Genomic DNA, 18,550 nt, shown 5'->3' with positions numbered 1-18,550 from the left:
AACGTTTTTGAGTGAACTATTCCTTCAAGTAAAAATGTAGGCGCTTGCATATTTCTGTCAGCTAACATCATCCCCAAACATACAGTACTTGGTGGATTAGTATGCAGACATATTTGCCATATTTGTCTTTTACCATGGTACAATAATTCCAAGCTAAGATAAATATCCTAAACTTTAAAAAGTGTTCTTGTAGCTCCCTAGGCAGAGCATGGCATTCGCACCACAAATATTACACTGAGCAAATGTACTGTATAAATGCACTGTAAGTGTCTTCATATATGTGTCTGCAAATCGATCATATGCACATTTTTACTACAAGATTAAGTTCATACAAGTTAAGAGTGACTCTTTTATTGCTTGCCTTGCAGTTACCCAGACAGATGGAGCGGCTGATCTTCTCCCTTCTGGTGCTGGCTGTGTCTGCGTCGGGGCAGCTGTGCCCCAAACGTTGCATGTGTCAGAACCTGTCCCCATCTCTGGCCATCCTCTGTGCCAAGACAGGGCTGCTTTTTGTGCCAATGGTCATCGATCGGCGTACAGTAGAGCTGCGCCTCACAGAGAACTTCATCACGGCAGTGAGGAGGCGGGACTTCGCGAACATGACCAGCCTCCTGCACCTGACACTCTCCCGCAATACGATTAGCCAGATCATGCCTTACACTTTTGCGGACCTAAAGAAGCTGCGGGCGCTGCACCTGGACAGCAACCGATTGAGTGTCGTCACCAATGACCACTTCCGCGGTCTCACCAATCTGAGGCACCTCATCCTGGCCAACAATCAACTGCAAAACATCTCGCTGCATGCTTTCAATGACTTTTTGGGGACTCTAGAGGACTTGGATCTCTCGTACAATAACCTGGTGGACATACCTTGGGAAACTATAGCACGCCTCACCAATGTGAACACTCTCAACATGGATCATAATCTCATAGAGCACGTCCCACTAGGTGTCTTCTCCAACTTGCACAAACTAGCGCGTCTGGATATGACATCTAATAAACTAAAAAAAATCCCGCCTGACCCTTTGTTTTTGAGGATACCAGTTTATGCCAAGTCAAAAGGATCGCCCCTTACTTCCCTCATCTTGAGTTTTGGAGGGAACCCCCTTCATTGTAACTGCGAGCTGCTTTGGTTGAGGAGGCTGACGCGAGAGGATGACCTGGAGACCTGCGCGTCTCCTACTGATCTCACAGCCAAGTATTTCTGGACCATCCCAGAGGAGGAGTTTATCTGCGACCCACCTGTGATTACAAGGAAATCTGCCAAAACCTTTGCCATGGAGGGCCAGCCCACCAGCCTGAAATGCAAAGCCAATGGGGACCCAGACCCTGAAGTACACTGGATCTCTCCGGAGGGTCGTCTAATCGCGAACACCTCTCGTACTTTGAGCTTTAGCAATGGGAGCTTAGAGATCAATATCACCTCCCTTAAGGACACGGGAGTCTTCACCTGCATTGCATCTAATGCCGCAGGGGAGTCCACGGGAACGGTGGAACTGGTGGTCAATCCACTTCCTCACTTAGCAAACAGCACGAACCGTATCCGAGAACCTGATCCAGGACCATCTGATATTCTAACCTCTGCTAAGTCGACTTCATCCGCTAACAATGAGACCAGGGCTCAAGAGAGGAAGGTAGTACTTGCTGAGCTCACAGCAACTTCGGCATTCATCAGGTGGCCTTCACAACAACATGTTCCTGGAATCAGGATGTATCAGATTCAGTACAACAGCTCATCAGATGACACCTTGGTATACAGGTGAGATGGGAAAATATTTTGTGAATCTATAATCTTACTATAGTAATTGGTTCTGCCAACACACATCCCGTTCAGACCTGATCTGAGCATTGCACTTATTTGTTGCTATTCAATTTACTGTTAAATGTAACAATATTTTTTTTTCATGTAAATGGACTTCCCTTATACTTAAGCTCAGTTTTCAGAATTAAAACACTGACATCCGAATCTTTAGTTGTTTGGCACTGCTGGATGCCTCTGTCATGATAAAAGAGGAAATCTTTCCTTCATCTGTCAAAAGTTGCACTGTTTATGGGCCAGATATTCTCTGAGTACTTTTCTAAAGCTGTGGGATATGCAAAATTCAAAGTGTTTGTGCAAAATGTTCTTTGGCGTTTGAAATCCCATTCATGATAGAAGACAGACATATCAAAGATGACTCTATAGTCAGACTAACAGATGATTTTCTATGTGCTGTGAGAGGTGGACACAAACCAGGCTAATTTGTCTTTGCTAATATTTAGAATCCAGAGCCGTTGGGATATCTCCTCTTTCACAGCGGTCTGGTGTGTTTAATTAGTCTGGACGTTGGGGACAATGGAAAATTAGCATCCACCTCACAACCTTGGGCAGTAATGGTTACATCAATGGCAATAAAATCGCACAAATTTGTGTGCAAAAAAATTATTACGAGTAAATGACTTGCGTATTAGACATTTTCACAAAGTACGCTGTAAAAATCTACTTCAAAACCTGCAGTTCTAAAGTTAGGGGCCTTGTGACATTAAATTGGATTTAGATTAGTCTTTACAAGTCAGCCGAACTAAAATTATATCAAACTGACTTAAAAATAATGGTTTTTGCATAAGTATTATAATTTATAGAATGAAGTTACACTAAATATATCTAGATTATTTTAAATCTCGGCATTAAATTTATGGCATAATACATTTTTTTAAATGAAATACATTTTTACTTAAAAACTATAAGCTGACTACTCAAGTTGAACTCAAGTTTTGTGTGCGTGTGTAATACCATAAAATTACTCGAACAACTTTTTGTTAGTAAACACAAAGGAGCTATTCACACAAGCAATGGCCTTCCATCTTTTTACCAATAAGATATGATTAGGAATAGTCGACTCTGGGATTTCCGGGGCACTATTGACTGCCCTAATAAAAACATTTTGTATATATTTTATTCTGTTAATAGCGACAGAATACATTTTGAAGAAATTGACCCTTGACTACCATTTTAACTACCTCAGAAATCGCATTTGCTTACATTCTTCTAAATATCTTTCTATGTGTTTATACAGGTTTAAAACTACTTGAGGCTGAGTATTTCATGCTTTAAAATCATGCAAGTTTAAAATACCTGTAGAAAGCTATTTGTTAGCATTCACATCAATCCCACTGACAGCTGTTCAGTCTGGTGGCTGTCACCGTTGTTCACAGGCCCTAGGATTTGGACATAGATGTGTTTGAGCCAATCACCTGAGCCGTAAATGACAACAATGAAATCCTGATTGGGTGAAGAACATGCAGTCCAAAACCCCTTCACTAGCATAGCCATACAGGGGAAATGTCAGTTTAGAGCCCTATAAAACCAAATTAGATCACTGGCAAAACATTTCTGTGATTGATATGTTGTTTGAAAAAAAATGTAGTTTGTCACAATACACTTGTGAATAGCCGGCGATGAAGAGAGAAGCTTTTTGGCAGCAGAATGGTGCAGTTGCGAATCTATCAGCAGGGTTACTGGCACATGTTAATGAACCAGACCCTGAGCCCTTGGTTCAAATGACATTGCAAACATTGCACACACTGAACACGGCTTCAGAATGATTAAGAGTGAATTAGTGTAAAACTCTGTGAAACTGGGTCAACGCAAGAAGCCATCCAACTTGCTAAACCTAATGCGCATTAAAGCATTACGATCTATTCTAAAACTGGCATTCCATTGCTTTTTCTCCTCATATTCTTTGACCTTCAAACCAAAAATCTATCAATACGCTCTTCCAGCCTGGGACCGTGTAGATTGTACCATGTTTTTAACACAAAAGCCAATGTGTTCATGTAACTGTATAAAGGGCTTTTGCACACTTGGTGAGCTCCAGGTCTTTGTAGGATCTGGACAGGCACTTGTGGTGTATTTTCAGTGATGTCGGCCACACTTCCCTCTGACTTGATGTCACGGGAAGTCAATGTACCACTGTCAGCTCATTCTAACACCTCAGACAGCCTCTCCAAGAGAACCGACCAATGGAGACAGACATATCAAAATAGGTTTTTACTTTCCTTTCACACCAGAGGATGTACCTGAGAATAGAGAGTCGGGAAAGAAAAGGACACTCGGAACCAGAACACTTGTGTATGCATTTTCTCCCAAAATGATTGAGATTGTATCCGAGGAGAACGAGATCTGATTTTGACATCTGACATGAAGCCAGGGATCAAATTTACAGCTATGCATTGTCTTGTAGTCCGCACGTTTTGGCTGATCAGTATTACGCTGCATCACTGCTTATACATTCAAAGGGATGGTTCACCCAAACATGGGAAATGTGATTTCAAACCCAGATTACCCTGTTTAAGAGTCATCGGGTTCATGATAGTGTTTTTGTCCTTTATAATGTTTTACAGGCATGGTCACTCATAATAAGCTACTATAAGCCAGTGAATTACATTTAGCGGCATCTAGTGGTGAGGTTGCGAATTGCAACCAAAGGCTCACTCAACCCCTCCCTTTCAAAGCACTGCGAAGGCTGACACAGTACAATATATCATGGTTTACTTCTTTACCGAAAGATATAACGTATTCACGAGAGGTGCTCTGTAGAGCAGTTTGTCTGCTTAGGCTACTGTGGAAACAACATTGTGATTTCCATGCAAAGGGACCTGTGGTGTATAAAGATAGATATAGCTCATTCTAAGGTCATAAAAACAAAACGCTTCATTGTATAAGGTCTTTATACACGTCTGAAGACAACAATATGTATATACTATTGGATTTCTGTCAATAGATCCTCCCAAAAAATACTCATTGCACTTAATTAAAGCTGTTTGGATGGAATCCACAGAAAGTGTCAAGGTCATTTAAGATAAGAATGTAAAGACTTTTTTATATTTTGAACAGAGATGGCGATAGTGAGGCTCTACTCGCATGAACACAAAACACAGGCTTTGTCCGAAATCGCCCACTATACCCTCATTCACTATTCCCTACATTAGTTCACTAATATAGTGCGCTTTAAGGAGCGGGTGAAAACGAGTGATTCAATTTGGACACTGGAAATGCATTCAGCGCCAGCCTCATAGATGGCTAGCAGCTAGCCGTGAGTGTACATCGGTTGTACACTCATTATTATGATGCATCATGGGATTCAATAATTTCCACCACGAATTCAGACACCACTAAAAATGGACGTCCCCTCAAATAGTGCACTGTATTATGGAATAGGGGGCTACACATTTTGGGGTCTACTGTTCCTTTAAATTCCCCTGTTTCTTAAAACAGTCAGTGAGGGAATTCAAGTCATACTCATTGTTTGCGTCATTCATCGCAGCGTTGACGTATTTTGTGCGATGGTATAGTCATTGTAAACTGTGACTAATTAAACTTGATGGAAGAATAATGAAAACATGCATTAATTGTCATTGTAAACCGTCTGCTAGCAAAGCGTTGATTAAGTGGCTTGCCTCATAGATATGTCTGCTAGAGAGAGACCATGCACATCTATCAGCAAGTACAAATTAGGATCAGGTTTCATTTTTCATTGTGGCATAAGAATGCTCAGAGCAGCAGAAGCATGTGTCTGCCTTGTCTTCAAAGTACATCTTGTGAGGGTAATACTTTTTTTCGCGGAGTGTTTTAGTTTGAAGAGGAAGAGAGCACAGCTGTGTTCTTTAATAAAGGTCTTTAAATAAAGCCTTGTGTTAGACACTGCTGAAAATAAGCTCATCTTGGTGCTATAAAGCAGCCCTTCATATGCCACTGTGCACTTTGGGCGTTTAACGGCAAAACGGCAGAATTGATGTATGATTTCCGTTTTGCGATATTAATAATCTTTTGAATTATTCTCCGTGTACTCATATTTATAGCTAAAAGTAAATACTTCATCCAAATTTAGTCCAACTGACATCTTCACTCCAGGAACACATGACCACCCTCATGTCGCTCCAAACTCCTGTTACTTCATCCCGCATTAGTTAAGCGGCAGTTTGTAAACTATCAACAGCGTTGTTTTTTAACGTTGCACGTTACTGCATCATTCAAAAATCACCTTTTACTGTACTGTCATGCCTACAGAGAAATGTAGAAAAGTTAGCTGCGTTGCCACTTTCAATTAGTACTGTAAAGCTAATCGCTTCCTTAATGAATATTAAAACACCACAGCGAAATTAAGGGTTTATATTTTCTCCGGGCCCCCAGCAGACGCATTTATAGAAATATAGCAATTATCCACTTCATAGGCAGACTAAAGCAAAGTCCAGAGCTTCTCTGAAATCTTAATTAGATCCGCGTTAGCATTTGCTTTAAAAGCTGGCGATGTAAATTGCGCCTTTGGATGAAACGGTGGATATGCTTGTTATTCAAACAGCAGTACAGACTGTTGGTGAACCTGCTTGCCTCGTACCCCACTGTGTTCCATAGCAGCACGATCCCCTATTATGCGCATACTTTTCCACCTGGATGTATGTACAGCGTGCTTCAATTTTCTTGAGACTTCCAATAACAAGTTAGCGTTAACATTTTACCAGCCTGTCTATTTAAAAGTATCTTATGCTGCAATTTTACTGAACCCAGATGTCCTATTTGCTACATCGATATTAATTATGCACACCTGCAGCGATCACATGTGTATTGGCTCAGTTGTATTAGTGTGCAACATTTATGCACCTGGCTGTATGAAGGCTGCTATATAGAAGGATTCATCAAGGTCTAATGATCAAGTGGAGGACATTGTCTTTCATAAAGTTTTGCCTTGTAAAATGTAAACAGAATAGTTACTATTTTCAAACAAGTTTTCTGAACACAATTATTTATCATTTGTTGGGCATACAGATCGTCCTGCCAGAAACTCATGCCACTGGATAAGCCAATTTTACTGTGTGGGATGGTTTGGGATGCGACTGGATTGGTAATGGAAAGTTTTGAATAGTTTAGTTAATTCTTTATGTAAATGTTGTTATCATTTATTCACCCTCAAGCCTTTTTCTTTTTTCTAGGGAACACAAAAGAAGATATTTCGAGAAATGTGTCAGGATTTTTGTGTCCATACAATGGAAGTCAATGGGGTCGATGTTGTTCAGTAACTGATATTTACTTTCTGCAGAAGAAAGAATGACTTACATGTTTGGAATGAGATGAGGGTGAATAAATAATGACAGAATTATTTTTTTATCTATCCCTTTCGGTACGTGGTTGATATACCAGTAGGTTACTTGTGACAAAAACAATCATTTACAAAATAAAGAAATCATTACCTAAGGTTTGTTACTTATATAAGAACAACACATGGATGTTAACTCGACTGCAAAAGAGCAGACCAACTCTGATACTGTTCTTAGTTGGCTAATACATGTCAGTACTGTGTCCAGATCAGATTTGTAGCGGACTCTTGGCTAAGAACAGGGATTTCCAAAGAAGATTAACAAGGCTCCTTTAATATATGCACAAGGATTACATTTCTTGCACTTACGTCTGTTTAATCAGCCAGGCATTATACCACACTAGCCTACTATATACAGTGCTTTTACAGTAATCCATATTAAAGCCTAAGGCACTTGTTTTCACAGTTTTGGGTGCAGTCCCCTGGGGTACTGTAAGGCTAAATTATAGGTTCTCAAAACACATTGTACACATTCAAATTAATTGTTTTAAAGGGATAGATGGAACACAAAAGAAGATATTTTGAGAAAAGTCTCAGTGGTGTTGTGTTCATGGCAACATGTACTCAAACTCATACGACCATATTGGTCATTTTAAATGTTCCCCAAATTCCTAAAAATAATACCTAAGGGCTGCAGGAAAAGCTTTTGCCTACGTTCATTATTCAATTATATATTGCGCTATCATTTTGCAATGATGAGACGTATTGGAGTGTGATTTTCACTTCTGTATTTACATCATACCTGTCAAGTATCCGGTTTTGGCCGGGAAAGTCCCGTATTTTACCTCGCTATCCTTGCTATTTGTTTAAATATTTTCCCACATTTCTCCTGTATTTTTTATATTTCTTTAAAAAAACACTGGGCGCAAACACTGGTTGGTTATAAAATTTCCCTTATTGTCAAATCTCAATGTTGACATGTATGATTTACATTACAAATTAAACCATTCACGCATTTTGAGCGACCAACATAACCCATTTATTTACTGTATAATATGAAACACAGCATATAAAACAGTCACAATTGTTTTTCAAAACGTACAAATATTCCAAGTGTACCGAGGTGTGTGGAAAAGATGCTAAAATGAGCACCATCTGCAGTGTATCTTCACGCCCTGTGAACCTCCGGTTTACTCACACATTTAAAATGATCTTGTGACCGATTGCGTCAGTCTGAACGAGCTCTGCCTACATGGATAATCTACGTCAACATTTATTTTTCTGGCTTCATCTCAGAACGTTTGCAATGCGATTTGTTTTGTAATATACTGTTTGTTTGTCAATTTATGCAATAAATGCATGTAACTGTACATGAGGGTGAATGAATGAAGAAAGAATTGTAATGTTGGGGTGAACCTTACCTTTAATGAAAAATGAGAATCAACACATTCTTTCCTTTTTTAAGCGGTTTTGAAAGCCAGATGTGACGAAAAAGACCAAGCAATTAATGTTGAGTCATGTACAGCTGCTAGCAGAGGACCAGTGACCATGTAATCTTCCCCTGATGCATTTGACCGTGGTCGATACTTGTTGTAACATGCTTGTCGCACATGTAAACAAAGAGCCCATGGAACGATAATGATCGCTGATGGCTGAGATTGAAGGGGTAAGTTACATATGTGTCACACGCACGTTTCCTTGGGTAGGTGTAAGAGTAGCTCTGCTCAATCGGTCCTGATTAGCAGATGGTTAATGTGTGAACTGGGAGGCAGTAAAGGGCTAATGGGTCCTCCATCATGAATGACTGATGAGCTGATTAAAATGTCTCGCAGCAAGGGCAACTCCAGACTGCAGTGGAGGGGAGCGAGCACCCCACGCGGTGGCCGTAATAAGCTACGTTTCTTCAGGTTCAGATGCTGGCTTTGCTCTGGAGGTGTGGTACCATTTCACGTTTAATGATGTACGGGTTGGTACGAACGGCCATTAATTATCCCTGTAGATTAAAGGCAGTCTAGATTACGGTCTGCTTTACAAATCCCAATCCAAATTTTGGGTTGGTGTATGCATGGTTGGCAAGATGACAGTGATGTAGTAAGGTAATAATGCAATTGTCAGGTTGTGTTGCTACTTTACTTTGCACGTACACTTTATGGGACGTTATCTATGATCTAGTCAGTGGCATATAAGACATTAAAGTTAGTCAAAATTGCGTACATTTTGCTCAGATTTGGGGTGAAGGATTTGGAGAAACCTCAACCCAAAGTGTTATCTAATTTACAAACACAAATAATAACTATAATGATTTAAATTATTTGGATTGTTAAAGAAAGGTGTTATTTTGCTTTTCCGTAATAAAATATCAAATGTTAGCCTTTTGATTACCTCCGCTGCACTCTAGCATAGTGGTGGCTTAACATGGGCAACTTCTCATGTTTTCCTCACAAAGCAGAGTGGTTGGAAAATGTGAATATTCAGTAACTGTGAATTAGCACAAAGGGGTAATGCATACGCCCTTAAGTGTCAACTAATAATGCAGGCTGTCAAAATGTTGAGTTTGCATTTCGAACCGTTCTACTTCTTGCCTCCCATGAATTTCATCATTCCTGCAGCGCCCCGGATCAATTTTTAATTACGGACGTCATCGTGCCCCCTCCCCGTACCAGAGAGAGACTGCACGCTTTAATTAAAATGACAAGCCACAGCCCAACAGATAAAAAAACGGCGTTGATAGTGATTTTAATGACAGCTGACAGAAGGTAGCTTAAGAAAAGATGCCAATCTAGCAAAACAAAACAACTCACAATCAGGGATATGAGAAAACAAGACTCCTTGCCTGAAACCATGTTGTTTTCTTGAATACTCAGCCGTCTGATAATCTTTGCGTGTGAAATGTTCTAACAGTAAATTGCTTTTTATTTGCCATTTTCGCTGCATCATCCTTCTATTGGAGATTGATTTCTGTTGGAGAAAGTTTTCTTGTCTCTGTTTTTGCCTTTTTCCTTATCCTTCTTTAGCACAGTTGTTCTTAATGAAGCATCAAATACATTTTCCTTGTGGGGGTGCAATTAGCATGGATTAGTTAGGTGCAACACTGGGGATTTCTATCTGGATATTGGGTCTTGCGAGAGGATGTATTTTGAACTAATGCACGTCATGCCTGAAAATCCACCTTAAAGGGATAGTTAACCCAAATATACTTTTTCGTCATTATTTACAGACGCATCCTCGTGTCATTTCAAACCTGTATGGCTTTCTTTCTTTTGGAGAGCACAAAAGAAGATATTTTGAAGAATGTTGATAACCGAACAACAGCGGTACCCATTGACTTGCATTGGTTATGTGTCCATAGAAGTTAATAGGTACAGCGATTGTTCGGTTATCGACAATGTTCAAAATATATATGTTTTGTGTTTTGCAGAAGAAATTAAGTCATACAGGTTTGAAATGACAAGCGGTTAACTAAATAATGACAGAATGTTCTTTTTTTGATGAATTATACCTTTAAGATGGTTGTGTTTTAGAACATAGAAGCTGGTTTCCAGCTGGTCTAAGCTGGTTCAAACTGCTATAGATTACATCAGAAAAAGATGGTTTTCAGAACACGGTCAACTTCTAATGACCATCTTGCATTAATGACCAGTTTGACCAACTTGGTTATCATGTTCCAAATCGCAGCTACAAAGTTAATGGATTTTTCACAATGTGGCCCATTTTAGAATCACTCTTCTCTGCCTCACAGAGGTTTTGATACCCATGCACAAATCCATACAACAGTTCAAAGATGAAAAGAACAGGCCATGCAGGCCAAAAATGTATCCGTTGTAATGTAAGTACACACATTCCCTTAAGCCACCCAGCGAACTCTTTAGCTAGCATGTGTGACTGAGGTTTCACTTTAATACAATAAAAAGCATTTTCTAAGCTAGACCATCTCCATCTAGAGCTACTTAAAGACCCTGCGCTTACAGTGAAACCGGGCAGATTTGAAGAAGTGACTAGCGCCTACCATATTTTTCCCCGTTTATCAAATCAATCGATCCTTAGAAGAAGAGATTTATGAGACAGCGCTATGCTATCTGTTCAATAAGCCTTTTGCTCTCTCTCTCTCTCTCTCTCTCTCTCTTATTCACACCTCATTTCTGAAGCTGCAGTAAAAGTACAACCAGTCAATGTTTTGAAGTGGACAAAGCATTTTTTGACTATTTGGAGATGGAAATGTTCAAGGTGAATCTCTGAAGCTTCTCTCCATCCTGAACTGATGGATTATCAGAGCGTATTGTGAAAGAGGCCGGTTTGTCAAACGTTTGATCTCGACCCATTTTCTCTATAAAATTATAGCTATATCGCCACGATAGATATAACTGTATAAAAGTGGTATAGTGTCACCTCTCAAGGTCTGCGGGTCAAGAAGCTTTGCTACAAAACCTCCATCTATCCATAACACTGGCATTGAGAGAAAGTGTTTTTGCGAAGCACCGTTCAACACTCCTCTGCTCTGGTCCATCATGTGGTTACAGCAAAAACTGTTTCATCCCCTGAGCTCCCTGAGAAGGAGATAGCATTCAGAAATGCAGCAAGCACTCAGCAGGACTGTTTAAGCATGTACCGATTTAATTGTGGGGAGTCTTCCCAGAGCTGCCTGATCGCCCACGGCGTTAACACAGAAAGATGAGACACAGCGGTGTGACTGCCTCTGTTCTCTACCCCCCTGTTTGGTGTCTTTTCAAATTGTATATTTCTTCCAATTATAACTAGCTCAAATATCCATGGCTGATAGGAAAAAGAACCCATTAGATTCTTACTTCGAGAGGGAGAATCCTGTAAATACGGATCGTTAATGTTCAATGAAGGGAGTAAGGTGAGATATAAATATGTCTAATGACACAATAAGGAACCAACCTCTGGTAGTTTGGGCCACGGGTGTGGTGTGGTTGTTTGCATTTGTGCATAAATAGCGATAAATATTACACTGAACGCATATTTGAAGATACAAATGTTTGCTAGGACACATACGGTATAAGGAGGCATCTATGATGATGAAGTGCTGTATTTACTCTTGGTTTGAAAGCTGCTTTTGTAAAAAATGGCTACAGTTTGGTTCCGATTCACCTCAATTCCAGTTGCATTGGATAGCAATACGGTTTGGCACAACCTTCACGCTGCATTGTTTTGGGCAAACCCCTTTAGCTGAAAATATCACGTGACTGATCATTTTATATTTCAATGGTTTGTAGACAGGGATACACACACTGTTATTATAGACGGTTTCAAAGCAACAACAAACAATAAAATGCCTGTAGATTATTTCTGATAAGAAGCAACAAAAACCGAGAACCGCTACTTAGCTAAACTTGTCTCTTCAATATTTTGAATTTAGACCGCGATACCAAGCTCAACCGCTAGATATCAATGTACCATACGGTTTCTTTAAATGCGACAAAGATACACAACACATTCAAAAAATTTATTTAATATAATTATTATACAATAAAATCAGAAAAAAAAATTTATTACATAAATTAAATCAAAATAAATATTTAAAATGACCGACAAACAAACACAGTACGGAAGTTACCTGCAGTCCAGGCGCGCACGTCTGATGAAAGGATCTATAAATGAACAAATAATGTTATTCTATTGTAAATTGAGTCAATTATTTACAACATTGTCATACAAGTATAATTTAGGCTACACTATATAAACATGTTTTTTAATATCACGTTATTGACATTACAGGTAAATTGTGAAGCCCCTAATTAAACCGCTAAAACCCCAACATTTTATTCCGCCACCAACTCATCCTCCTTTATTCAGCTTTTTGTAGATAGAAAGGCAATTTCTAGGGACACCAATGGAAAAATGTTGAACTATTTAATACATATATTTTTTGTATTTGAACCATACCCCGAAAGAAAATGGCAAATATCAGTCCCTAACCATTCTGCCTAACATCTCCTTTTGTGTTTTATCGCCTACTGCCTTTTCATTTTTGGATGACCTGTTCCTTTATACGAAAATGAGACGGTTCAGGTTAGAGACATTGCCCTTCTAGATTAATATAACACAATTCAGCTGTATCTCATTTTCTCTGCCCACTCCTTGATGCCATCCTGAGTCTGTCGGCTCCCGCTCAGCCACGCTTCATTAGATCCAGCTCACTTTACACCGCATTAGCTTGGAGACGAGACTAACTCACACCAGCGCGGGCGGTGCCCTGAGGTCCATGTAAGGACAGAATCTACATTCTTCAGCGGACAGCATCAACCCGCCTCCATGTCAATGTCCAAGATATTCTCTCTGACTGAATGCAGTCACACCCCAACCAGGCATCTTTTCACGTATGGGCTGGTGTTACACCTTCATTTACTGTGATTATTTGAATGCTTTGAGCGACTCTCAGATTGATGTCTCACAAACCAGTGTTTGCCTGCAGGAAAAAAGCACTCATAGGGTTCTTTATTACTCTCGCTGCTAAACAAAGGAGGTGTGAGGTGAGCTACTGTGGCGCAATGTATGCATCACATTGGTTACTATGCAAATAAAGCGCCTGTTTTACTTTTGACTTTCAAAGGTAACAGCAAATAAAATAGAATGTCTAAAGGGATTGATGGATGGATCTGACTGTTTTTTTCCAATTAACTCTACAGGAAGTTGCTATAATGAGTGGTACTGTGGTGGCACCACTTGCCAGAAATGCAATTTATAGTGACACAAAGTGCTTTGAAGTCTTAGCATCCACTGTAATTCTACAATCAATGCTCTGAAAATGTTTTGATGAAGAAAAATGTAACATAAAAATAAGCTTGTGAATTGTCTGCAAGTCAGGTCTTCCTTTCAGTTCTCAAACGTGCAGTCATACAGCTGCAGATAAAATAAGAGACACCCTTAAATATTTTTCAGTTTTCTAAATGTATTTTTCTATACACTCCAACTATACACTCCAAAAGTGGATTTGTTAATTATTAACAAATTTTCTGTTTTATGTATTTTACACATTATGTGTCATTTTTTTGTTAAATAAATAAAAGGGACAACACAGATTGTGTTTAACACATGTTCTGTGTTATCACAGAAATAACGTTGCATTTTTGCTATTGTGTTGTTTTTAACACAACCCTTTTTAGAGTGCAAATATCGTGTTTTATATCATATGACTTTGGATCTTAAATAGTGCAACAATATTACAGCCAATCTATATATTTTCTAAAACAATAATATAAGATTTTATCCGCATTCTCCAAATCTTCTTCTCCATTTTTTGTGTCTCTAAAATTGTTGTAGCAGAATTACAGAGCCACATACTGATATGCACAGATATTTCTTGAGATTACACGGTGTTAACGAAATTAAAAGGAAAAATTATTCATGTGGATTTGGCCTAAATTTGCATGGTTTTTCACCCAACTGTTTGCAATCGTTTTCTGTAATCTTACATTTATATATGAATTCTGTAAAGGAAAACCGAAAAATCTTTCACATTTTTGTGTAACTTTAAATCACTCCTAAGGTTGGAATTAAAACTGGAATGAAAAGGCCAGAATACATGCAGAATACATGCACAATAAAAGCTGATTAAAGGCTTTACTGAAATTGGTTCATAATTTTATTCCAGATCTGTTTAAGCAATATCTTAATGAACTTGACTAAAGCTAAAATAAACCCAAGAATGTCATGCGTATGCATTGAAGTACATGGCTAACACTAGGCTTATTGATATGCAGCAAGTAAAGTGGACTACTGTAGAAAGCAGGCAGTGGGAATGCTGTGTGGGTTGATATGCATGTATAAATGCATGTTTTATAAGCAATAAATGCAAACCATCAACACTCTAATTGAAGTACGCTCAATGTTATATACAGGGTATAGGAAATGTATGGCTAATTGTAAGGTTGAGTTGAGAGATTATAGAGATTCTGTAATGAGCTTGTACATTACTGTACAGTAAATCCGTACTCTACACATTTATAAGTACGGTTGTATTTATATGTGGACCCACGTATTCATGCTGCAGATCCCGCAGGTTCAACCTGCGGTCATTTAAATGTTCTTCTGAAACCAATGCGGTCCATTCAGCTGTGCACAGGAACAAGACTGTGAATTAGCCGTGGTGTCCATTTACCGGCAGGGGCGTATCAAGTGGAAATGCATTGCATCAATTATTAACTAGGATTTACATTTTCACCAACAGCCTCCATTTTCTCTTAAAGTTAATGTTTGTAGCCCAAATATTGTACTCCAAATATATACACAGTCTATGCATTTAAAATTAACATCAAACCATTTCACAGACTGTCCTGTATAATAAGAGATCCTAACAGCTTATGGTTCTAGGACTTACATCACCCAGACCTTCAACCCAAATCCAAGTCCTCCATTATCGAGAATATGTGTGTGGTGAAGATCACTGAGGTGAGATTATAAATAAATGAATATTTTAGTGCACCTTTTAGCATCCGTTCATGCCTGTTGTTCTAGTAGTTACTTGAAGATCATCATTGGAGACTTGAGGATAAAGGTTGTGTTTACCGCCCACCAGCTAACATCTGCAAAGATCTTTCGAAACTCACCGCACATCAATAATGAAAGCCCCGGCGCAATGCACAAGGTAGATGCCGACACGTAGAGGCCTGCCGCTGTGAACTACACATTTGGGACGAAGGGCTCTGGATTTACCCAAACGTGTTTGTAATGAGGCAGTTGTTATGCAGAAACATCAAATTAATAGCACAGAATTTAAATAGAGAAGGAACCAATGGTAATGAAGTGTTATGAAACACAGTAAAGCCTGAAGATTGCATTACCCAGTGGCTGTGTCGAATGTCTTCATCTTCAAGTTCACCTCGTTTGAAAGGATTTTCTGAAAACATGCAAGACCTGCAAATCCATTGTGACTTTAGCATGCAGACTGGAAACAGAGCTGTGTTGTATGGAAGGAGGAGCAGAGATAGAAATTGAGAAAACCAGAACACCTCCAGTTGCCCGAGGCTCTCGCTTTCCATCAGTCTCTTCTGGGAGTCAGGAATAGGCCAGACCCTCTTCCTTTTGTCCCCAAACTCTGCAGGCCTGCCAGCTGTGTGACAACCCAACATCATCTCTTTATAAATTTATCTGATGAAGTGCAGCTCCATATGACAAAGTTTCACATTGTGGTTTGGTTGAACTTTTTTCCTCCCACAACTTTCACACGACGACTTTTACTATTTGTTTCGTTTTTCAGTGAGATTGAATAGTCAAGTTTGTGATTCTTGTGCGATTCTTTAATGCCTGTTAGTATGAAGAAAACATTTTATTCGTAAACTGTTCAAATAACTGTTCAAATTTAATTTAGGTCGCCCGTTTTAAATTAACTTTTGGTTATTCTATATTAGATTACACTTTTTAACATTATAGATTAGACAGTAATCTAATCCCGATTAACATTTATGATAATATGGCAATATTTGGAAATTAAATATTGTAAATGTACTGTATATGGGTAGTTGACAGACTTATATCAAAATTTGTCCTATAGTGGAACAGCAACATTTTTGGAATACTAACAATAAAGAAAAATCTCTGATAAAACAATGTAACATTTGTAATAATATTTCCTTTCTAAATTTTGCTGTCATATCATAGAACACAAATGGCATCTTTTTAAAAATCTTTTTAATTACCATTGTCACAGTCTCATCTATCTTGCACCTTGGAGTACACCTCCCACGATCCATCACCTGTCCCTTCTCTGTCTCACATGCCAGCCATCCCCTAATCACCCTTTTTATATACTCTCCAACTCCCTTGTTCATCGTCGAGTCTTAAATGTAAAGTATAAGTGAACGAAATACCCTCCCGTTATTGGTTGCTATGATCATTAAAGTGTTTTTGTTTAGTACTCACCTCCGTGTTTCCGTGGATGTTCCATTACAAAAGACAGGACCTCCATAATATGTAATATATTGGGTTCAACGCTCCAGAGGATATCCTCGCCTACCATTTATGTCTCTGGTGGCGGTGAGTTGGGATGAATGTTCTGAAAATACATGCTTTCTGATGGGAACGGTGTCTGTCCCTAGAATTCCGGAACAGACCTGTGGTTGAGTTCATCAGTGTCATCCTGAAAATGCATGGCTCTCGCTTCTCCGTGAGCTAAGCCATTTTGGATGAGACTTATCATCTTCATATCCTATGAGGAAACATGTTGTGCACCCCAATTCACCCCAATATCTAGGCGAAGTCCTCCACAAAGCACTGCCGGTGTACAAAACAGTCTGGACACCGCAGCCCTCCAGCACCGGCATGAAGCCACGTTCCCCCAATCGGTGTGCTTGTCGACGCTTGCTGAGGCGGCGCCTGGTCACTCTCCTGAGCTGGCGCCTCACCGCAGATCAGGTTTTGCGGGAGTTCAACCTCTTATATTAACCTTCCAAGTCTTTAGAGCCTTCCAGACCTTTAGTCCTGTCCCTGCACTAGCCTCCAGGATGCCCACTCCGCTCCCTGGTTATTCTTTCTAGGCGCGAGGACGCCTCTTCCGGGAAAGGGGGGGGGGGACTGTCACAGTCTCGTCTGTCCCCGTGCCTGTTTTCCTTAGTTTTCCCCTTTGGACTAACCTCCCACAATCCTCCAGGCTCCATGATTGGTCAAAAGCCACGCCTCCTCCAAAACACATGAACGCGCACAAACCAGAAGCTCTTGGATCAATTCCAATTAAATCATGTCTCATTCACTAGTGAGAACATGATACAGTATTGAAAACCGCTAACATAAACAACAGCTTTAAAACAGGATTAGATGCAACATAGGTAACGCTGGGTAATACATAAAGGTTCACAAACTACACAAGCAACATAATCAATACCCATCAGAATCGAATCATAACATGTACCTACCTATCCAGAAGTTACCATGGCATCAGCTTTGAAACCCTTGACTCCCGTAGTTGCTCCCAGCATGAAAAAGCAACACTGATTATAATCATACCCGTCAACACTCCCGTTTTGGCCAGGATTTTCCCGTTTTTCACACCCATCTCTTGTTGAAACCTCCGGAACAAAATCGTGAACAGACCAAGCGGGAAACCACCAGTGACTCTCAGGGACCGGGATGCATTCATGAATGGAATTCTGCTTTCACCACTTTAAGTCTGGTGGCACTTGCAAACATTTTAAATGAAAAACCCCACAATGGGGATAACCTGAACAAACACTAGCAAACAAATACTTCCAGCAAGGGGGACTAAACAAAACAAGGCTTTCAGAATATAAAATAATAAGTCCAGAAACTTGAAACAAGAGCAAGGGTAATCCAAAAACACGCAGAAGGGTATACAGGGAAGAATACCCGTGAGAACAGGAACCACTAAACAGTAAATATTAGACAATGCACCGACAATGGAAAGAGGGAAACTGGGGCTATATAAAGGGAAACCCTAAAATGCTTCACTGATGTAATTGCAATAGAATACTAATAAATGTGTCTGCATTTGTTAATCTTTGTTG

The 18,550-nt window shown here is 39.6% G+C and overlaps 1 protein-coding gene across 1 annotated transcript; it reads left to right on the top strand.

Moving 5' to 3' along the window:
* Positions 1-380: 380 nt before the first annotated feature.
* Positions 381-1,763, top strand: LOC306908817 (leucine-rich repeat and fibronectin type III domain-containing protein 1-like protein; the record flags this gene model as incomplete). The annotated part of the gene is made up of 1 exon (XM_079482021.1): positions 381-1,763. One exon carries the CDS (start codon positions 381-383, stop codon positions 1,761-1,763), a length of 1,383 nt encoding a protein of 460 aa, XP_079338147.1.
* Between the last annotated feature and the right edge of the window lie 16,787 nt (positions 1,764-18,550).

Source organism: Barbatula barbatula (assembly GCF_947034865.1).
Source record: "Barbatula barbatula genome assembly, chromosome: 19".
NCBI lineage: Eukaryota > Metazoa > Chordata > Actinopteri > Cypriniformes > Nemacheilidae > Barbatula > Barbatula barbatula.
The sequence above is the reverse complement of the archived record's forward strand: the minus strand, read 5'-3'. Positions and strand labels throughout refer to the sequence as shown.